This window comes from Mollisia scopiformis, assembly GCF_001500285.1.
Source record: "Mollisia scopiformis unplaced genomic scaffold LY89scaffold_21, whole genome shotgun sequence".
Classification (NCBI taxonomy): domain Eukaryota; kingdom Fungi; phylum Ascomycota; class Leotiomycetes; order Helotiales; family Mollisiaceae; genus Mollisia; species Mollisia scopiformis.
In genome coordinates, this window is record NW_017263601.1 from 858,692 (window position 1) to 879,373 (window position 20,682).

At 46.5% G+C, this 20,682-nt stretch overlaps 9 protein-coding genes across 9 annotated transcripts; 6 read left to right on the plus strand and 3 right to left on the minus strand.

Annotated features, from left to right (window-relative positions):
* The first annotated feature begins 2,067 nt into the window (after positions 1-2,067).
* LY89DRAFT_688225 (uncharacterized protein) lies at positions 2,068-2,891 on the plus strand. The gene is made up of 2 exons (XM_018215663.1): positions 2,068-2,705; positions 2,762-2,891. The coding sequence occupies exons 1-2, from the start codon at positions 2,227-2,229 to the stop codon at positions 2,802-2,804; spliced, it is 522 nt and encodes a 173-aa protein (XP_018066916.1). The 5' UTR covers positions 2,068-2,226; the 3' UTR covers positions 2,805-2,891.
* A 426-nt stretch (positions 2,892-3,317) lies between these two features.
* LY89DRAFT_673520 (uncharacterized protein) lies at positions 3,318-4,178 on the plus strand (the record flags this gene model as incomplete). The annotated part of the gene is made up of 2 exons (XM_018213365.1): positions 3,318-4,087; positions 4,139-4,178. 2 exons carry the CDS (start codon positions 3,318-3,320, stop codon positions 4,176-4,178), a joined length of 810 nt encoding a protein of 269 aa, XP_018066917.1.
* Positions 4,179-4,603: 425 nt separating this feature from the next.
* LY89DRAFT_699786 (SET domain-containing protein) lies at positions 4,604-6,920 on the minus strand (the record flags this gene model as incomplete). The annotated part of the gene is made up of 4 exons (XM_018217081.1): positions 4,604-5,419; positions 5,477-6,191; positions 6,237-6,280; positions 6,312-6,920. The coding sequence occupies 4 exons, from the start codon at positions 6,918-6,920 to the stop codon at positions 4,604-4,606; spliced, it is 2,184 nt and encodes a 727-aa protein (XP_018066918.1).
* Positions 6,921-8,788: 1,868 nt separating this feature from the next.
* On the minus strand, positions 8,789-9,805 carry LY89DRAFT_210126 (aflatoxin biosynthesis ketoreductase-like protein nor-1). The gene has a single exon (XM_018205862.1). It carries the CDS (start codon positions 9,650-9,652, stop codon positions 8,912-8,914), a length of 741 nt encoding a protein of 246 aa, XP_018066919.1. The 5' UTR covers positions 9,653-9,805; the 3' UTR covers positions 8,789-8,911.
* A 1,650-nt stretch (positions 9,806-11,455) lies between these two features.
* Positions 11,456-14,006, plus strand: LY89DRAFT_757091 (HET-domain-containing protein; the record flags this gene model as incomplete). The annotated part of the gene is made up of 2 exons (XM_018221403.1): positions 11,456-11,747; positions 11,880-14,006. The coding sequence occupies 2 exons, from the start codon at positions 11,456-11,458 to the stop codon at positions 13,829-13,831; spliced, it is 2,244 nt and encodes a 747-aa protein (XP_018066920.1). The 3' UTR covers positions 13,832-14,006.
* LY89DRAFT_210135 (uncharacterized protein) lies at positions 13,829-14,817 on the plus strand. The gene has a single exon (XM_018205863.1). The coding sequence runs from the start codon at positions 14,182-14,184 to the stop codon at positions 14,632-14,634; it is 453 nt and encodes a 150-aa protein (XP_018066921.1). The 5' UTR covers positions 13,829-14,181; the 3' UTR covers positions 14,635-14,817.
* Positions 14,818-16,912, minus strand: LY89DRAFT_757095 (major facilitator superfamily protein). Its single transcript, XM_018221404.1, has 3 exons — positions 15,684-16,912; positions 15,281-15,644; positions 14,818-15,221 (listed from the first exon to the last, which is right to left on the minus strand). Exons 1-3 carry the CDS (start codon positions 16,599-16,601, stop codon positions 15,001-15,003), a joined length of 1,503 nt encoding a protein of 500 aa, XP_018066922.1. The 5' UTR covers positions 16,602-16,912; the 3' UTR covers positions 14,818-15,000.
* A 1,746-nt stretch (positions 16,913-18,658) lies between these two features.
* Positions 18,659-19,995, plus strand: LY89DRAFT_623752 (uncharacterized protein). Its single transcript, XM_018211032.1, has 2 exons — positions 18,659-19,182; positions 19,242-19,995. Exons 1-2 carry the CDS (start codon positions 19,150-19,152, stop codon positions 19,920-19,922), a joined length of 714 nt encoding a protein of 237 aa, XP_018066923.1. The 5' UTR covers positions 18,659-19,149; the 3' UTR covers positions 19,923-19,995.
* A 174-nt stretch (positions 19,996-20,169) lies between these two features.
* LY89DRAFT_688230 (uncharacterized protein) lies at positions 20,170-20,627 on the plus strand. The gene is made up of 2 exons (XM_018215664.1): positions 20,170-20,355; positions 20,408-20,627. Exons 1-2 carry the CDS (start codon positions 20,281-20,283, stop codon positions 20,555-20,557), a joined length of 225 nt encoding a protein of 74 aa, XP_018066924.1. The 5' UTR covers positions 20,170-20,280; the 3' UTR covers positions 20,558-20,627.
* Positions 20,628-20,682: the final 55 nt, after the last annotated feature.

Genomic DNA, 20,682 nt, shown 5'->3' on the forward strand with positions numbered 1-20,682 from the left:
ACAGTAGCCTCGAAAAGTCTCGGTGGCCAGGTTGAAAGCCTTGCTTCTTTGCATGCAACAAGGCTTTCTTTCTCTCGATATTGAACCCGAGGCTGTCGAGTAATATCACAAGGTAAGAGTGAAGATTGGTTTCTCTCACTCAAAAGGTAGTCGCCGTGTTTGTGCGGCATTTCTAGAGATATTGCGAGAGATCGAAGTTCTTCCGTTTGACTAGTATGATAGATTACTATCCTAAAGAGATGAAGCTCTTGAAGTTTCCCAACATGCTTCAATTTCAGCAGAAGTCAAGTAAGATTGCTTTATCCTTAAAGTTTGCGCGTCGCATTCACGACTCCTTGCTATGAATCGGATGCCATATCAAAGACTCTTATCTGAGTTGCTGATAAGTTTTAGCAAATTGTCAGAAGATCGCGTTGGAAATGTATTGTTCTGAAGCCCAGAAAAAGAGCGGATCATCTTGACCCCTCTGTCATCGGAGCACGTGACCTTCGGTCACGAGTAGATTAGTCAGCTCCTTCGGAGACTCCACCAGTGGGTGTCAGAATTCGTGAACCACGCTAAAATTAGGCGAGAACGCCAGAATTTCAAAGGGGGTCAACAGTCAATTGCTAATATTATTACAAAATAAATCACCATTTTGTAGTTTTAATAGCTTTCCCCCTATTTTTAATAAGGCGTCTGTATCTCCCAGGCATATTAGCGATGCGTGAGCGTATCTCTTCTAATGTGATTTTGTCCCATTCCTCTTAAAGAGCTTATTTTACCTCCTCGTTAGAATAAAAGACTCTCTGGCGCACATATTGCTTAATAATATTCCAAATACCCTCAATTGGATTTAGATCTAGTGACTGCGCAAGGTGCTTGATATTAACTACCTAATTGACTACTTTTAGCTAATACGCAAGGCTTTCTTTACGCATACTATAAGAGGGGTCCCCATCTTCTTAAAGATACACTTGATTTGTATATTGTAAACGCTATTCTTAGACAGCTTTGATGTATATAGGCAAGAGACGCTCTGTATAGTACTTTTGGGTTATATAGTTGCTTACAACCTTTTTCTCTACTTTGTGAGGTTTAGTAGCCTCCCATTCTTCCACTCTAGCTTTATATTCCTTTTGAGACTCTGTTGTTGGGCGACGACGAGGTTTTGGAGGTATAGGAGGGTATTCTATAGTGTCTTCTTTGTTATTATAGAACTCTAGCTTTTCTGATTTCCCCCACTAATTGATCCAAGCAGCAATATGGAATACTATGCCTTTTATTTCTTTCTGTTCTATAATATTCTCGTCCGCATAACGTCGGCCGCCTCCTTCTTATCTTAATATATAGCCAACAGGCTAGGCGCTAGGATCGTGGTGTGCCTCGTCCGTATATGTAATCAAGCTCTAGTAATCCTCAATTATCTTGCCTACGTGCTCTTTTCCAAAAGCAACACGTTCCTCTAAGTTTTTTTCTGAAACCTGCTTGTTTACAAATGCCATTTTGAACCATCGTGCCTTTACAAGCTCCTTCAATTTCCTTTGCAACTAGCGCCTCTTTATTGGGAGTTTATAGTACTGAATTTGCGCGTTAAGGTCTTAGTCGCAAACGGGGTTTCGTGTAGGATCGACTAGCATTTGGCACATAGCTAATGTGACTTTAGACTTCCTCCCGAGTGGCTTTTTAGATATTCCACGTGTTGTTCTCATTGCTAGATGGCCCATTGTCTCTCTCTAACGCTTCCAACGCAGCCCAGTAGTATGGTCAACACCTTCATCGCGATATAGCTGGCGGAAGGACTTTAAGTGGTGTTGCTTATCGTACGCGTCGTAGAATCGTGTACGCTTGCGAGTTGAAGCTGGGTAATTATACGCTGGGTCTGGGGGAGGGGTAAGACGGTCATTTGCGCGCGTTCTGGGTGCCGTAAGTGCCATAATTGCTGTTGTAGTGGTAGGAATGGCGGGGCGCGATTTTCGTGTTATTCGCTAATTTTAGCGTGGTTCACGAATTCTGACACCCACTGGTGCTCTAAATCAAGCCCTTTTCAACCTCTAAATTATATTACACCTCAACGCGAAAGTGTCGCGTCGCGTAATCAGTCCAATCTCCGAGAGGGAAAGCATATTGCAGTAAAGGTCTATTCTAAGATCGGTCTCTCTTCATTTGTGCTTTTCCACTTTGCAGTAACCAGAGTCAACAACTTGTTTTCAATACCCCTTTTGCGTACCTACTCCCGTTACAGCAATGGCGGAAGCAACACCACCCTTGAAGAGAAAGGTCATTGACCTAACCAATGATTCTGATTCACCCTCAACCAGCCCAATTCCAAATTCGAACTTGCCTGAAGAGTTAGACCCGAAATTCAGAAGTGCAGTCGCAAAAGCAAGTCTCTTCAAGCTTCGGACCGCTATATTGGAGCTGTGCAAACAAATGCCAGAAGCAGTCAAGATACTTGAGCCAATCCTTATCTCTGAAACGCCACCGCCTCAACGAGAGATCCGACATGCACCAGTTCGATCTTCGAGACTTCGGCAGCTTGCGTCCAAAGGTGCACGGAAAAGTGCGCCCTCATCAGGGCCTCCCGTGTATGACAGCGATGATGAGAGCGAGGAGGAGAATGAGAGGAAGAAGCAGAGGACAGTCAGAGAATGCGAATATGGCGGTGGCGATGCGGATACTGGAGACGATGGATGTTGCAAGTTTGGTCGCATGGATAACTATAAGCAAGTCTAGAGTATCCTCCCGCTCACTTGTGTCATGGCTGACGATTTCCTTGCAGAATAGAAGCGGTTGAAGAGGAGTACTTTCGGACTAGACTTTGAATTTAGAGGCAGATTCGAGTTCATAGTGCTCTGAACAAATATTAGGGAAGCTGAATACAGAATCCGGGTTTCAATAGCAAAGCGAACCAAATTACCCTCTCAAACTGGAAAGATTTCTTTTTCCTTACTTCCTCTACCGGTGACCCTTCCCATGTGACTATACACAAGGGGAATCCTTGACAACCAGAAAAGACTCCTCCCTTGATGGTTTGCGTCAGCCGCGAGCGGATACCAATGGAGCAAGGGCAAGACCCGATATTACTAATGAATACTATTCGAGACAGAGCGTGAAGAAAAGGGCAAAGTTTGAGGAGATTCTTGCTTTAGTAAGGACACAAGCAAAGGGGTGATAGATCACATTCCAGGGACGCCACAAAGAAGGGATCTCGCGACCACTTTACGCGAACACAGGCACACGTCGCGTCACCCTTCCCGCACCACTGGGTGCAAATATCTAAAGTTGCTTTTCAAGGTTTTCTTCACCTGCATCCTTCCACGATATCAATCTTCACCATGGCCTCCACAAACAAACCATCATTCTCCAAAACCAAACCCCGCTTCGCACAATACCAGCTCCGCGAAACCATAAAAGCAATCCGCCCGGTCGAGATGCGGACCGCTATAACAAAACTCTGCATGCAAATGCCAGAAGCTGCCAAACTCCTCTCCTCATTGCTTTTTCTGCCCCCTCCTATCGTTAGCTCGCCTACTTTTAAGATCCGCCACTTCACCTCTGTGCCTTCGTCGAGGAGGAAGACCGTAGCGGCGAAAGCTGTACGGAACTATGGCACGGTGCTCCAAGGGTCGAGGCCTGCTGAAATGGATTTGATGGAGTCAGTGGAGGTCTGTGAGGAAGTGTTGGAGATAAAAACTCCTAGACTAGCATCACCATCGAAATATCAGCCCCGTCCTATCCCACGTTCAGTATCATCTATCTCAGAAACACAAGTCTTCTCTACAGCGACGTCGAGGCCAAGTTCTCAGAAAGTCACATCACAGGAGTCAGCGAAAGTTCACCACCTATCCTTGAATTATCGAACGCCCCCGTCCTTATCAGCCTCCCTATCATCAGCAACTGGTATCGATACATCGTCCAAACGATCAAAACCGAGTCCTCGAAAAGTAATGGCGAGGATTGCGGCGAAGGAAGGAGTTCGGTACCCGACTGTATCTGAGCTTGAGGAGAGCTTGAAGAGGAAGTGGTCTCCGGCTCCGCATTGTGACAGGGCGGATTCAGATGAATCTGATTGTTGGAGTAAGGAGAAGAGGATGGAGAGAGCGAGGTAAGATGTGCTATTTTCCCATAATGAGATTGATGGCTGATATTTGGACAGGAAATTTAATGCTGGGAGTGAATTTGGATTGAAAAATTAGCATTTTGGAATAGGTGATCAGGACCTCTGAAGGTGGCATCAGTTTCAATTTGAAATACTTCAAAGTGGTGTGCAAGCTATCACTTGACGGCTTTGGGTATTGTAGATTGACATCCTGGGACGCGTGGCGTTGGCCCACGCGTAGTATGTTAAAAACATGTGGATAGAAGAAGTTAGGAATACTTGAACATAACGCGATCAAATGACTTGTGCTCAGTCGGTATTTCCGTCTTCGATGAAGGATCACGGGACACGGATCCCAATTTTCGAAGCTTGTAGACAGATGAAGCTACGAGAGATCGTGTGTGTTAGGCACCACTGTAATATGCGCTGAACGATGATTCTTGTCCCGGATGCTCATGTCCAGAGAAAGAGACGTTCTAGGTAATTGACGATTCTGGATGATTTCCTTTGATATGAAGGTAGCTAAGTTCTCGTTGGATTGTCGTAGACAAACGTCATGTCCTCTCCTGTAATCAGCATCCAGTTCATCCTAGCGAACTCTTTTGCTTGGTCAGCCAGATCATGCTTCCCAAGTAGGTTGTACACATTGCGAAGTGTCAACCAAGCCCTCGTCGCCTTATCATGAGGCAATCCCCATCTCTCTATAGTAATTGTTGAGCTCGTAATAGGGGAGAGCCTCGCTCCTTGGATAACGAAACCCACGCTTTCAAAACAAGCTAGAACTTGCTCAATCACTTCCTTATTCGTCTCAGAGCGCTCAGCAAATTCCTCAACTAGAGAAAAGTGGAAGTCCCACGTCTGTAGTCGTGGCACTTCGGTCGATGGTCGTTGGTATGTCGAATTAAGCTGCTCGATGAGCTCTAGCTTCTTTTTAGTACTAGTACCTGAGGTGGCTCTGATGAGTTTCTGCCTCTGGATCTTCTGAGCAAGTGGTGTTTCACGGTCATCAACGCATATGATACAGTCGCATTGGAATCCCCAACCTTTCAACAGTATCTTGTTCAGCTCTGCAGGTTCTTGATGAGTAACGTAGCTGAAGGTTAACTCTGTATCGGCTGGCATGTCCCGGGCAGCTCTGATGATCTGCAAGTCGCCGATAAAGGCGCGTCTACAATTCGAGTAGCAAGAATGATTGACGTACGAGGCCAGTGTCCAGATTCCCAAGGTGCCTAGACCAATGCCAGAATCTCTGTTGTAGCTTCCTGGGTTGTCAATCATATGCTTGGAAGTCAATGGGCTACCAAATGCATTGGGGAGCATCGTTCTTGCCACAAGAAACTGCAGACGGTCAATATCTCTAATGGAAGTTTGCAATCTGACTTACGTATCAATCACAGGTGCACCATCAATGAGAACACATTTCGCACCCTCGTAGTCATCATGGAACAGGTCTTCGAATGTGGGTGCCAGTGAAGGATTGCGATACAATTTATTTGAGATAGCCGGGATAAGATCTGCGTGTGTACCAACAGTGATTCTATTGTGTGGGATGTCCATCAAGTAAGACGATCGTGATAATGTCTTTGAGGACGTCTTGGCCTTCTCTTCTTGCGGAGTGGTGAAGCAATACGCGAAAGCTTTCTCGCAGAGCAGCAAATCACCAGCCTTGACTGGCAAAGTGGTGAACAACCCTCGCCCACGTCCCTTTGATTCTCGAATCTCAATCGGTCCCTTGTAAGTTGCATTGTCCATTCGGGGCGGCCTGAGTTTCGTAGCTTTATAAAGCGCTTTGAAATCGTATGATCCAGTCTCTTGTTCTGCGAGACGAAGACGACTTCTGGCGAGCTCATGCTTCCCAGAAGTGCTCTCTGGATACTTGCAGACAAGGAGTTCCAGAACTTCAACTGCTTCTGTATATCTCTCAAGGCCATAAAGTGCCAGAGCCTCACGATATAGACCTTTTTCTAACCTGTGTTCCCGGTTCGAAACGAATGAGATATCGTTGAGTGCGGCTTCAAAGGCATCGATTCGAAGATTCGCGAGCGCTCTATTGTTGTGCAGAATTTCTGCTTCCTCCGCCGTAAGAGAAGATCGCATCGCTCTCGAGTACCTGAAAAGTGTCAGACCAGCGTCCATAATGAGACCCATTACTCACAGTTCGATAGCTTCAAAATATTCCATCGCTGACCATAACGTTCCCTTTCTTTTTCCAATACTCCGCGGACTTGACGGTGTTGGCATCTGACGCTTTCCATTTTGTTGGAATTCTAGTATCATCTTCGGAGAGCCAGGTGATGTCAGAAGGATGGTCGACTTGGACGGCATATTGCCCATTGGTACCCAGTTTGAAATAAGGCTCTTTGAGAATGATGACACGTTTGTCTTTGAGAATGCTTTCTGCTGTTCTCACACTTTCGGGCTCTTGCATATACACAGCAAATGGGATGGCCGTCCCAGCTTCGTCTTCAGCAACGTTCATAACCGCAGACATTCTCATAGCTGGACAGATGAAGCGTAACAGAAGATAAGTACCTCGGTGGTGAGTCTCCAACGTTAGATCCTTGATCATGACCTTTTCGAGATCTTTGAGAGGGGTCACAGACGGTGGATACGGATTGCCAATGACAGTCGTCATCATCATGTGTCCAGACTCCATGTTGTTCATTTTGTTACTCAAGGCGGCCATTGTATACTCATCGACACATCGTGAGCGGGGCTGTAGGTCCCTGGGTCTTTCTCCTTTCCGTCGAACTGCATTCTGAGCCGCGGTCTTCTGAGCTGTGAGAACTCTTTCGAGTTGCCCATAGGAGGGATCGCGGGAATTTACGAGAGCTGACATGGCACAAGATGAGCTTTTGATAGTGGGGATGTGTTGCACAATTGTATATTCGTGAGATGTTGAAAGCCCCTGGAGGACGCGACTCCTGCGGAGATCAAACAAAACGCGAAGGCATGTGACCTTCGACTTTCTCTCATTTGAAAGCGGTGGCAGAATAACCTCATCAGCTGGCAATCTCAACGCTTCTTCTGCTTCTTCTTCTTCATCATTTTTTCTTTCCCTCTCCTCTGTTCCAACGCCTTGTGACTACAGGGATACTCCCATCGTCCATATATGACGAGAAAATAATTCGAGATGGGCAGTATGTATTGTTTTTAGAAATCAACTTGCAGCATATCTGAAGAGGCACATATACTTTGTCAAGGCGAAGCACAACATGAACATAGTGGTGAGCGCAGAAGCCTCTGACCCCACTTCTGGCTCAGTGATCATTCCCAGTGGACTGGCAAGTAATTCAGGTTTGGCAAAGCAATTTTCTTAAGCGACTTTTTCCTCCTCAGACTTGCGTTTTCTCTTCAAATTTCTCATTTCTGCGCAATATCACTGCAATTACATATTGATAAGACACAGTGTTAGAAGAGTGATCATATACTGGCTTGTGGAGAAGTCATCTTCGTAAGCATCGTCGTCAACCATTGCATGGATCTCCGCAATGCTAGTTCACATGACAGCACAGAGTAGTCTCGCTCTCGTTCATATACCCCAGTATAGTTTCACGATGGGCGTAAACTTTAGCTGAGGGTCATGCTGATGTGAAAATTTACATTTGAAGTTATTTCATACGCAAGATGCTATCGTCTTTAGGCCGAGCTTGTAGTACGGGCAATTGATACCGTTGCGGGGTAAATTTCTCATAATCCGTCCCCACCTCAATTTGGCAACCATGCGAGCCACATCGGTGTAGATTTTGGTTTTGTTCACACATTCAGCCGAAGTTTTACGGGACCTTGCATAGTTTTCCAAGTGGGAAATGCTTTTTTTGTGACGCAGAACCATGCCGCCAGTGAACAACGGCTTCTTCCAATCACGGAACGTATGAAATGTGTTATATAGTAATGAAATAACATATGATGAGTTACATGAATTGTGTAACAAAGATCAGCTTACTCATGCGGCGAGAAAGTTTCAATTATTTAGTTCTTATACTGTGCGATCCAGCCAATAAGGAAAACACACTCGCATACTCGTTCTCGCTTCCAAAAGGAAAACTTGAATCATGCCATCATGGATCACTTGACCAAAAGATGGCTATGTAGATCTCTCCTCTCTGAAACCTATAAAGATACGTTTCCTCTACACTGTCTTTCTGCACAAGCACAAATCAAGCTAATTACTATACCACGATCACACTAGCCCAATCTTCTATCTGCAAAATGCGTTTTACCACTTTCCATCTTCCTCTCGTGGCTTTAGTTACAGCGCCCTAGCATCAGATTGTCCAAAAGGATATTGTGATGTTGAACAGTGTCCCTTGGGTCTTCCATGTCCTGTAAGTTCTCATCTGTTGTACTTCTGTAGAATGTGCTAACACAGTCAAGGATGGCGCTATCTGCATTGTAAGTACAATCATGTGGAACGGTCAATCGTGTTATTGACGCTTTGTTTCTACTCAGGGTTCCACTTGTTGTGCATCTGATTCGAATGGGATATGCTAGAGCAAAAAGGATCCCATGAAAACTGGGGTTGGGAAATGGCTGTTGATTGGTTTCTGTGTGCACATAGAAATATGATAAGCAATTCAACATCGCACCCTAACTGCAAGGAGTTCGACTGACTCAAAAGGCCGCACCACGGTTGAGAGTACAAATCAAATTGCGGACAAATGTGTTTCATTCCTCTATACGTTTCACCGTGCTCCTCTACTACCGTCCTCTTCTCATCTACCGCGCTCTGTCCTCCCCACAAGTCATCATAGTCCAGCCCCCCAAATTCCCGACCTAGACCTTGAATCTTGATTTTCAAAACCTTGCATCATACACCAGTTATTCTATCTACCAAGGAATCGGCTCCCCGGTAACCTCAATAAAGGATCCCGTCTTCTCAAGGCTAGCCTCGTCAATATTCTTCACCGTACCCTTGATACTATCCTCCAACGACATTGGCGCCTCATCCATCCCCACCGACTTCGCACCCCAAGTTCCCATATCAGTCTGAACCCATCCGGGATTCAACGCGATCGAAATCAGCTTCGGGTTCTCAAACGATACTTTACGCACGAAGTAGTTCGCAGCCGCTTTCGAGACTCCGTACGCGAAGAACGGGACGGGAACATTTTGCATGTCGCTAAGGGTGCCGATTTTACTGGTGATCACGAAAAACTTTGGCGAAGAAGAGGCATCGAGAAGAGGCTTGAAGGCTTGCAGGAGGATGAGAGGTGCGACGGTGTTTATTTCGATGTGCTTCCGAAGTTGGTCGGCGGGTGTTTCGAGGACGGGCGCAACGATGCCGAGGAGTCCAGCGTTGGAGAGTAAGACGTCGATGTGTGTGATGCCGTGTTTGGACTTGAGCTCTTCGACGGCGGCAGCGGCGTCAGTGTCGACTGAGGAGTCGATCTTGACGATTACGATCTTGCTGCCTTCGCCCACGGGGACGGACTTCAGAGATTCGGCGGCGGAAGCGGTGTCACGGACTCCTGCGATGACTGTGGTGTTTGGTCGGAGAACGAAGGCAGAGAGGAGACCTTTGCCGATTCCTCGGCTCGCGCCGGTGATGAGGTATGTGAGTCCTGACATTTCGGATGTGATTGATGCTTGGTGTGGACTGTTGATTGGTTGAGGAGTGCTTGATATCGTTGTCGGATTCAAGTAACTTGTTGGATGTTGCTAGTGCTGAGAGATGATGGATAGAGACGAGCTTGAAGATTAAGTAGATTCTTGGAGTTAATTCTTCGTTGCAGTTGATGTGGTTGATGTTCTGGTGATCTTAAACTCTCCCGTCCTCAACCTCCAATATATACCCTCTTCGCCCTCTTCCACAACTTCTCCTCTCCACTCCTCATCATACCTATCTCCATTTCCAATCCACAGAACTAAAAGAACAATGGTGAATAACGCGACTCTGCCTTATCATATTCCTCTGATTGGAATATGTACCGAGCAGGCTCATGAAACAACGGGAGCTTTACCCAGAGAAGGTAAAATACGCATCCAAATTAGGCGAAGATGGAATCACAACTCAGTCAATGACGCGCATCGAATGATTGTTCAGCTCTGGCTCGTGGTGATGGCTTGCATCGCATGAGTTGGTTGAACGTTCATAGGTAGATTATGTGACATTTTGCTTAGAAATCAACCGCTCTAGTTTGAGAAAGGTTTATTTCCAGTTTGGGAGAATCGTAAGCGAGGTGTTCAGTAATCGTGTGCGGTGATGTCATTAGCCGTGAATGCGAGCTTTATTTGGACTCGGTTTGTTACCAATCATACGGGAAGAGCAATAACAGGGGTCCCAAAACTTGGCTTCTGAGATGTTTCTCAATATTCCGTTGTCAAACATAAACTTCAAGACTTCTCTTCTTCTGGATTGTCATAACACTGTCAGCTGCTTATAAGTTTCCTCAAACAGCACATTCTCTTCTGACTCGCTCCCTCTGCTAACGAGTAAGCATGGTCTAAAATCGGCACTGCATCTACATTACAATCCGTGTCGTTGAATGTCAAGACTAGGTGCTCTACAATTGAGTGCCGTGGAGTTGTCAATGTTTTTAATTATCCGAAGACAGCTCACTCTGATTGTTGCGTCTTTTGCTTAGATGACATTAGATATCAGCTAACAAGCCTGTCAAAACCCCCACTGTCTAAAGAACTTTGCGCCATCGCACGGGTACTTCTTTGAATTTTTGAGATTCATTTTCCCCTAGGAAATGAATGGAAGTAGAATCGTGTTTCTCCGGTATCTGAGTTAGAAGTCATTGCGCAGTGTGACATTATTCAAGAGCTTAGCCAACATTTAGGGCCTCGCTTAGGTTTTAGGGGGGTGGATCGCTTCACTAGTTTTGATATCAATGATTGATCGATTTGGCAGCTGTTGTTTCCCGGAATAATCTTGATTTGAATCAAAGCCGAAGGGAGTTGAGAGTATAGGCGGGCCAACAACCAGTAGCCCAAATTGTGGTGAGACTTAAGAAGTCCTCAGAGCTGTATGTAATGAGAGAGGTGAAGATGGTACGTTTACGTTTGGCTTGGCTAACAATAGATAGATAAATGCCAAATAGTGAATATAAGGGTTTACGAAAGTAAGATTGCCAGACTAGGGATGAGTGTATATTAAATATCTAATACAAATGCCGGACTTTCTCCCAAAACATATACCCATGAAAGCCATTGCTTGTTCATGAAAAACTATTCTGACCTGGACAGATCAAAGAAGAACGAGGCTTAAGAAAGCGAAGATGCACGTGATTACCGTATCTATTTTTGGCTCACGAGTTGAGATCTCATCGGGGATAGCGGGGTAATCTTACAGGCTTCAGCCTAACATCGCGACGGACCCTCCCTCCCGCAACTTTGGAACCACCACCATGCAGGTATCCTATTACCATGACAAAACCATGTCCAATCTGCTCGCCAATCCTGTCTTCAGATGGGTGGTCATCTCAGATCGTGGAACCTGTAACAAGGTTTCTAAGTGCCAAGGCAGGGGGCTGCCTGGATTGTACTATGATCGTTAAGGCTGTGGAAGAGTGGCATCAAGGTTGGATTGACGACCACGTTGATGATGGAACAATCGAATTGAGTTTGCAGTTTCGTGTTCTGAATGTGTCGGTGGACCCTGTTGATGATCCAAAGCTGAGAGGTAAAAGTGGAAAGTTCACTCTGTGGCAGCATCAAGGTCGGTCCATTTCGTTCTGATATGTCAATTCTCTTGCTTTGATGTCCTAACACATTTTGTGTTTCTTTTATCCTCATGCACAGCATAAGAAGAGGGTAGGCGTATGAGTGCTACAGTCGCTGATCGATTCAGAAAAGAACAGTGAAGGCAAATTGACAGAGCCTTTCCTCTCTAGCCTCGACATCGTCACCGACACCAACTCACGAGAGGCCTTCAAACGTGCTTCTGACTGGCTAGGAAATTGCGTCAAGTACCACGATCATCCCAAAGAGGACCCAGATTCGAAGTTCATCCCATCCAGACTTCTCGAAGTGATACCTTCAGAATATCACGGAAATGGGATGAGGTCGACCCCAGATAAACAGAGACGTGAAGAACATCATCAGTCGCCCGATGCGGGATCTTCTAGAGTCCGCCTCATTGAAGCTAGAAAGAAGTATCGAGAGCCTTTCATGTACGCAGCTCTGAGTTATTGTTGGGGTGGTGACCTCGAAGGGGTTATTACTACGGTTAAGGAAACCATTGACAAACACTGTCAGAGCATCGCTGTGGCTTCTTTACCCAAGAGCCTGCAAGATGCAATCATCTTATGTCGAGGAATGGGGATAAGACATCTATGGATCGACGCTCTGTGCATTGTGCAAGACGACGACAAGGATTGGCGAAGAGAGGCGGCTCAGATGCGACATGTGTACTCGAACTCACACGTTACCTTGGCTGCGCACTCGGCGTCTTCGTGCAAGGAAGGCTTTCTCGGGAAGCAGGAGTACGGCCAAGCTGATTGGCAAAGGGGATTCATGACTCCTCGGGGCTCTGATACCCAGAAAAAGATGTTCATCCGCACGAGAGAAAAGCCAGCATGGCTATGTGCAGAACCAACACCATTGATGAAGCGAGGATGGGCATTCCAGGAATGTATCCTACCACGCCGAATCATACACTTCACTGGCTTCGAAATGGTGTGGGAATGCTCGAAAGATCATTTCTGTGAGTGTAGTCATGTCGAAGGGTTTGGCGGTAAATCGAATCCGATGACGAAGACATGGCTAGGCGAACTTCCGTCAGTCAACCCTGTTATCAAGCCAAAGAGGTTGTCTATACCGACGGATCTGTATCCAGCATTAGAACCCGCCGTCGAAACGTGTGACTGGATGGAATTTGTAATGGAATACTCAGGTCGAGGTCTAACCCGAGCATCAGATAGGCTGGTAGCTCTTTCTGGACTAGCTTTGTCACTCCAGAGTAAGCCTTCTGAATCGAACGCAACTTTAGCCTATGGCCACTGGACGCAGAATGGACCAAAGTCGCTGTGGCCTGTATATCTTGCTGGATTGATCCGTACCTTCCTCCCACAACAACTTCTTTGGTATTCTCAGGACCGGAAGACGGAGATTCCTGATGCTGATATGCCGATACCGACCTCTGCTCGTCCAACTCCGTATCGCGCGCCTACCTGGTCATGGGCTTCCTTAGATGGTGCCATACAATATGAGTCGAAAGGAACATTTGAGTCCCATGTCTTAATAGACGAGATTGGCACCTTCTGTACTCCCAAAGATGACTTTCACCCTTCTGGACCTGTCCGAGATGGTGAACTGTTATTGGAAGGAGTGCTTGCGCCAGTGAAGGTTCTTACAGCCGAGAGGAGGGTCAAGAGACGGTTATGGGATGTGTCAGACAACTGGATAGGCCGAACTAGCGTCGTGCGCTCAAGATTTGGCGCCATCATCGAAATATCATGCGATGTTCCGAGAGAGATCGAACTTCGAAAAGGTGATCCTGGTTACGACTGTTGGGTTCGTGGAACCTGCCCTCTTCGTTCAGGACCTGACGCTCAGTGTGAAAAATGCCATTTCGGAATGGAACGCAATTCTGACTTCTGGTGTCTAAAGGTGGCAACTCGAAAGCTTCACGATTATGAATGGATCTGGTTCCTAGTGTTGCAACGTGCAGATTCAACGAAAGGTCTTGCCTGGGAAAGAGTCGGCTTGGGAAGGATTGACAAAGTGAAGAACGAAGAACGATCAGACGAAGACTTGAAGTTATTTGAGGGCGCTCGCACTGAAAGAATTCGGATTGTTTGAACACAATTACCTCATCTTACGCCATTCTAGTTTGGCGAGCCTCACAAGGTGCCGGAAACTTTTCGGAGACATCCCTCCTGATTGGACGCGTCGAACGAGAACAACCAGCTCTTCAATACTTGATGTATGAGCATTCGCAAACTTGCTCGGAGACATTCGCGAGCATGTTTCTGTAATAGCTTGAGATGTTAGTCAGACCTTAACATTATAGACGCATGCTCTCGAGCATATATATCTATCGATGTACGACTTCACCTCGAAATCTCTTGCAATATACATCACGTCCTTGTTTTGCGAAGACTGTTTCTGGCACTCAAAAAATATTCTTCTAAGCAAATTATCTTCTCACCATGGCCGCCCGACAATACCTCTTGTACGCCTACCCTTGGATGCCCTATCCACGCAGGATCATAATTTACCTTCGTGAGAAGGGTATCCCATCCTCCCTTGTGCAAGTTGTTCGCGTCTCTGATCCAGGTGACGGCAACGCTGCGCCGCCCAACTTCCCTCCACGACCGCAAGGAAGTCTTCCCGTCCTGGTCATGCGGTCGGAACGAAGCGATACACACATTCGCCAATCCGTCGCCATCATGAATTACCTCGACGAGCTCTGCGATGCCGGAGCCGACGGCTTTCCGAAGTCCAAGTATTCCATTCGTGGAGAGAATTTGCTCGCTCGAGCCCGAAACACTGAAATCCTTGGTCTAGCTGATGAAATCCTCGCTTCCTGGAATCCAGTTCGAACCTTTGGGACGGGAGCAGGAACTATGCCAATTCCTGCTGCGGCTAAAGAGATGCTGTGACTGGTGTATGGGACTCTGTGGACTCTAGAAACTTATCTCAAAGACGTCGAATTCTCTCATCTGGGGAAGGAGGGGCGAGGACCTACAATTGCGGAGATTGTATTGTACCAAGTTATCGAGTTCATTGATGATTGTTATGGTGTTGATTTGACAATCGGATCTGGCGAGGTGGTCAAAGATGTTTATGGAAGAATGGTGGAACAGAAGTATGAGAAATTGAGAGAGTTCTATATGTTGTTCAGGAAGCGGGACAGTGCAAAGAGGGATCCGAATCTTGGAGAGATTCCTTCTCCACAGACTCAGCAGAAAATGTCGACTTGGGCTGAAGGAGCCAAGTAAAAGACACTGACGAACGTAATCGGTCTTTCATTCTTTGGAACTCGCTAGGTTATCTTTTCTTGATAATTCTCCGTAATAGCCGTAGCTAGTCTCCAATGTCTCTCTCAACTCCATGTCTTTGACCCCCAACGAAATCAAAAACCCCAATATCGCAAAAGCAGATCCCATCTCCCAAACCAATTTAAGACTTGCCACAAAGACATCAATCACCTCTCTCTGCACTTGACCGTGTAAGGATACAATGAAAGCTCTCGAAGCATGCTCAAGTTGTTTCGTACCACCAGATCGCTTATACGAGGCAACAAACTTCTGAACTTGGTCTCAAAGATACTGGACGGAATAGCTACACCCCAGACGAATCCGAGACTTTGAATAAAGCCCCAGGTTGCAGTCGAGCTAGCAACATCTGCTTCTGCAAGAAGTGCTTGCATTGCTGGTAGTGTCGCAGTCAGGATACTGCCTGCCCCGGCCGCAGATATAATCTCAAGTGTCGCCCATACGCCAGCCAACGAATTTTGATTCAATACGCTGCAGCATTCGATACCGATGGCGGCTAAGGCAAAGCCTACGATCTGATTTAGTCTGTAACGACCCGTCTTTGCGATCATGAAGCCTCCCGCAATACCGAATGGAACTGAGGATAGAGCTGCTGGGAGGGTATTTATTCCCGACTACTGCGGAGTCGCTTTCAGGACTGCTTGGAAGTATACAGGCAAGAAGTAACTTCCCCAGTACAGCATGACTCCGTGGAGAAAGGTGAGTAAGAAGGCGAGTGCCGATGTCCTGTTGGAAAATAGTCGAAGCGGGACTGTGGGGAGGAGGCAAAGTGATGAAGCTTCGAAAAGTACGAATAATGGCAAAGCTACAAGACCTAACAGCAGTGGCACAAGCGTGTGCCAAGAGCTCCAAGGCCGCGATACTCCAGCTCCGGCAAGCGCAAGTAAGATTGAAGTGACGGCGCCCATCAAGAAGAGATTCCCGAAATAATCAATCCGTGCCAACTGCTTCCAGACAGAGCCCGATCGATTGTGGGAAACTTTGAGGAATGCTACCACCAAACCAAGTGCCAGCCCAGCCGGTGGAAGATTCAACCAAAAGATGAACCGCCAAGGAATATGATCAACCATCACTCCACCGACAACAGGTCCGATGAAGGTGCCGATTGCAAAAGCACCGTAGACTAGACCAGTATATTTCTGCCGTTCTCTCAGGGGAACTAAGTCGCAAACCACCATCGCTGGCAGAATACTCAGGCCCCCTCCGCCGAGCCCTTGAATAGCACGTCCGCCGATGAGCATATCCGTGGATTGCGCTCCACCACAGATACCGCTACCCAGGAGAAACAGTGAAATGGCAACCACAATGGCGGCTTTGCGTCCGAAGATGTCGGCTACTTGACCATAGAGTGGTTGTATTGCAGTGAAAGTCAAAGTGTAAGCGTTGATTATCCATACGTATTCGGATGAAGAATGTAAGTCGGAAGTGATGGTTGGGAGCACAGTGGAAAGAATGGTCGAGTCAAGAGCACAGAGGATGGAAGTGACGCAAAGGCCTGGGAATATGGCCCAGAATCTCCAGCCGTGTCTCGGTGCGGTTCTCGAAGTCGATGGCTGCGCTTCCTCGGCCATGTTTTGTCGGAGCGAAAGTCAAGATAATGGAGTCTCGAAAGCAACTCAGATCCGAATGAGAGTAAATATTGGATACCGTAATAATTGGTTTCTATAATCTGGTTTTGGAATAAGGAATACAGTCAGAATATCTTAATTTAGACAGCTGGGAAGAAAAAGTCGGCCATAAGATCAGATCTCAGAAGACAAGTAATGCGGTAAGTTCGGAAGATCAATATCGACTAGCTTGCAATTGGACTACATGTAGTCTCCATCGCTGCCAATACAAATGTTGTTATGCACGTAAGATTCAATATTCCCCACACGAAAATGTTGATTCAGGAAGTTGATAGTTGTGCAGGCCTAATGTTGGTTTTGCAAACCCTGGTCGACATATAATCCCGCAAAACCGGCTATACAATTCCAACACAACACTCTATTCTGGCCAGAACTTTCTAACAACCAAAATTCCACGAAATTTCAATGGAGGAAGCCATAATCAAATAGCCTGCAAAGATTGCCAGCTCCTCGTCTATCAGCGTTTCCCAAGGTATCACGTGGTAATCATGGTGGCCAGCCCCTTTATGGCTCGCTTTGTTGCTCAAGCGAATTTAGCTCATGAATTCAACTCCTTCTCCTTTCTACATTATTGTCTGTCACATGGACCTTGAATGTCAACCTGATCTGCATGAGACAAGCAAGATTGATCTGCGATGGCTTCATCTTGAAGCAGCCAGAATCGAATTGAGCTCATATTTGTGCGCTTGAAATACTCACAGAAGAATGTGCGTCCAGGGAACCATAAGTGTATCAACAGGCGGCTTCTCAAGACTTATTCTACCGCTCTACTATCTTAATGTTCCTCCAATCTTGAAAACCCCAATATGTCACCAACCACACACGTTTCCAACTTCTCTGAAGCAAAATCAAAACACAGACCATTACGACTGACGGATATGAATCCGATCGATCACCATTGAGAAGCAGAGGCACATGATTTGTATTTTTCGCATCTGCTTCAGCAGACCTCCCTCCTAGTTATATCAAAGCGTCCGCATTGTTGCGTCAATTGGGAGGGGCTAAGTGATTGGACAAAAGAAAGGCAAATTCCGCGACTGAGAGAAGAGTGTCATGTCATACCGGTATTGAACATTCTGATTGTGGGGGTTTGGGGATGATTCCAAAAACGAGATTGGGATTTTCCATGATGGGTATCGCAAAAGAAACATAAACAAAATTTCTCACAATACTGGCAGAATTGAAATGAAGCTCAGTGAAGATGTCTACATGAACGGGTGGTAACGGGCCAGTCGTGTAAAGCTGTGATAGGTATCTGTTAAAGCTAGGGACGTGATCACATGATGTGCTTATTTCATGGTGCGAGTCTTAACTGCTTACCACTTTTAACGGCTCTCTAAGCACTCAAAAAATCGCTTTATGCTTAATTTTGATACAAAAGAGGTCGGTATCATCGTGGTATGAAGCAGTAGTCACGTGATGTATATCGTCCCCTTTTCTGACTTGAGCAAGTTCGCTTCAAGTCCTTTTGTATAGAGTACATAGTGATTTGAGGGTCAAGAAAATGCGGTAACAATGATGCCGTTTCTTCACTCGGAGATTTATGTATGCTCGAATAGGAGGATTCATGACAGCTCCTTCCTTCTCAAAATCCACATATCATCCTTCCCCAGATTATCTTGCGTCTCTTTTGTAACGTGCATCTCTACAAAATCTTTGTTGCTACCACCTTCTTTCCTTCACCCATCCTCTAATTATTGTCCTTAAGTGCCGTTTTCAACTCTCTTTTGCCTTTCTTCCTCACTTCTCTCCTCCGAATCTTCCTCGAAATCTCAAAGTGACACTCTTCCTGTGTCCCGTCCCCCAATTTCTCTAGCATCATCTGGGCGTAATAAGCTTAATGAGCTACCGCCGACCTTCCCCAATGCAGGCACCAAGAGGTCAGTAGCGGTCGATCTCGACCCTGTCACGCCCCGGGAATTGAGGATTCCGAGAAGCTGGCAGCGCCAATCGCCGCCAATCCGACTCGAGCATCACCTCGGACTCACAAACCACCGCTGCAATCAAATCAAATCATCTCAGCAAGCGTAACAATACGAATACATAAAGACGCGACGCGCCCAGGCTTGCGGCAAATATACAATGGAATGCACACTCGCACCGCACGTTTCTCTCTCACGGCGGAGCCTGGTTGGACGTTCGCGATTGAGGAATTCGTTTGGTGTTGAGTGAACCTTGTGCTGAGCACGGCTCCTGAAACTGTCTCGAGACAAGGAGCGCAACCAGCATATTGCGACAACTGTGGGGTCTGGGATCTGGAGAACTGCTGACTTGTGATTGTGACGAACGGAACCTGGGATTCAGACGACGACGAAGAGCTGCGACTAGAGACAAATTCAGCCTGTGGGAAATACGGTGGTGCTGTTGTGTCTTCCGAGTAAGCTTGAGTTACTAGGAACAAGAGAGTACATATCCACTGATTGTGCTCTGCTCCTTGCGCTGCTTGTTGGCTGTTGAAACTTAACTCTTGGAAAGAAGATTGGATATCAAAATGCAGCTTTGCACCAACCGACTAGAAGGCTTTGTAAGTTCTTCGTCTCTCTCATCTCCTTCCGCGAAGAAGCTCACTGACTCCCTGCTCAGGGCCCTCACTCAACTCTCTCCTCTCCTCTCCCAACATCCTGCTTCACCGACACTATCCTCATACCACTTCCAATATGGCTCGCCCTCCTCTTCCTTCCACTTTTATATCTCCTCTCCATGCATCATCGAAAATCGAACTTCGATCCTTCAACAGCCTACCTACGCTCTAAGCCCCGACGCAACTGCGCATTCAACACCATTTCCATCATCTACTATATCCTCATCGTCTGCAATATCCTCATGCAAACCCTCGAAATCGTCCGATTAGAACTTATACACTTCGGAATCTCCCTCTTACCATTTGTGTACGTCGGCTTGCTCATCGGCGCATTCCTCCACTACACCGAAGGCGTGAAGGGCAGAATAAGAGGTTGGCAGACTGTGAATGGGATAATATGGATTGGAGGAGTAGCCATGTGTGCTGTTAAGGTCGTCGGGCTGAGTAAGGAGGGTATAAATGGGAGAAAAGGCTCCAAATACCCTATCAGTGATCAAGTGACTGATGTTGCTGTTATGGCGGGAGTTTATGCAGTGATTGCGATCCTGGAGTTAATGTTGGGATTCTGGAGGGCGTTGAGGAGAGCGAATAGTGGGAATGAGGAGACGCCGCAGTCTGGGATGAGTCCTGTTATCGAGCAAGAAGAGACGGAATATGTGAGGAAGTATCCTACTGCTGTCTAGAGTTGCGAGTGTTATACCCTATGAAATTGATAAATTGAATCACGAGACGATTGCTGCTACTTTATGCCTGCTCGATTGATTGAATGGATATGCCATGCTTTTTCTGTCATGTTCTCAGCTTCATGAGTGTGAAGATATTGACCGGATCAGATTGGTGGAGAGAGACAGGGGTTGCTGCAGGTCGTTCTTTGTGTTACCGGTCCAGCCTTACGGCTCGGAATGCCCATTATCATGTCCTCGAGCCTTGCCTACATTGAAATCTTTTGATTCCCTTGACTTCTTAGAAGTGTAGAAAGCATACTCTGTTTTGCCATCGCCGCTCGACCTCAGCTGCGCAACCACGATTGATGATGGCAGCATGGCTCAATCTAGCTTCTACACTCTATCTTCGAATCAGCCGGACCGAGTGAAAGACAGCGCATTTAATTTTGAAGTGAGTTCTACCATTCTCGAGGGCACATTTGGACGATGAATGACTTTCAAAGCATAAAACAAAGCAGTCTCCATTGACGTTTCCATCCACTCATGATACCTCGCGATCGGATTGTCATATGAACAGTCTGTCCCACTTTGTTGAAGCACTTGATCAAGTACATACTCCAAAGTCCGATCAAAACATTTCTAAGAGCACATAGACTGCCAAGCGTGCATTCCCGAATTTAGCTCGCTCTGTGTCTAGGTACCAAAGTGTACAGGTACTCCTACTGAGGTGGGCGAAAGATGAATTGAACGTGGAGCCAGAGCTGGCAGATCTGAGCAG

What these genes read in the sequence shown, in the direction of transcription:
- LY89DRAFT_688225 (XM_018215663.1), top strand. Translation starts at nt 2,227, where the DNA reads ATGGCGGAAGCAACACCACCCTTGAAGAGAAAGGTCATTGACCTAACC. An exon ending in GGTCGCATGGATAACTATAA is followed by an intron (nt 2,706 to 2,761) that starts GCAAGTCTAGAG and finishes ATTTCCTTGCAG; the next exon opens with AATAGAAGCGGTTGAAGAGG.
- LY89DRAFT_210126 (XM_018205862.1), bottom strand. Translation starts at nt 9,652, where the DNA reads ATGTCAGGACTCACATACCTCATCACCGGCGCGAGCCGAGGAATCGGC.
- LY89DRAFT_210135 (XM_018205863.1), top strand. Translation starts at nt 14,182, where the DNA reads ATGGCCGCCCGACAATACCTCTTGTACGCCTACCCTTGGATGCCCTAT.
- LY89DRAFT_757095 (XM_018221404.1), bottom strand. Translation starts at nt 16,601, where the DNA reads ATGGCCGAGGAAGCGCAGCCATCGACTTCGAGAACCGCACCGAGACAC. An exon ending in GGGGAAGTTACTTCTTGCCT is followed by an intron (nt 15,645 to 15,683) that starts GTATACTTCCAA and finishes ACTCCGCAGTAG; the next exon opens with TCGGGAATAAATACCCTCCC. An exon ending in CTTTGAGACCAAGTTCAGAA is followed by an intron (nt 15,222 to 15,280) that starts GTTTGTTGCCTC and finishes ATGCTTCGAGAG; the next exon opens with CTTTCATTGTATCCTTACAC.
- LY89DRAFT_623752 (XM_018211032.1), top strand. Translation starts at nt 19,150, where the DNA reads ATGCAGCTTTGCACCAACCGACTAGAAGGCTTT. An exon ending in CCAACCGACTAGAAGGCTTT is followed by an intron (nt 19,183 to 19,241) that starts GTAAGTTCTTCG and finishes CTCCCTGCTCAG; the next exon opens with GGCCCTCACTCAACTCTCTC.
- LY89DRAFT_688230 (XM_018215664.1), top strand. Translation starts at nt 20,281, where the DNA reads ATGGCTCAATCTAGCTTCTACACTCTATCTTCGAATCAGCCGGACCGA. An exon ending in ACAGCGCATTTAATTTTGAA is followed by an intron (nt 20,356 to 20,407) that starts GTGAGTTCTACC and finishes TGACTTTCAAAG; the next exon opens with CATAAAACAAAGCAGTCTCC.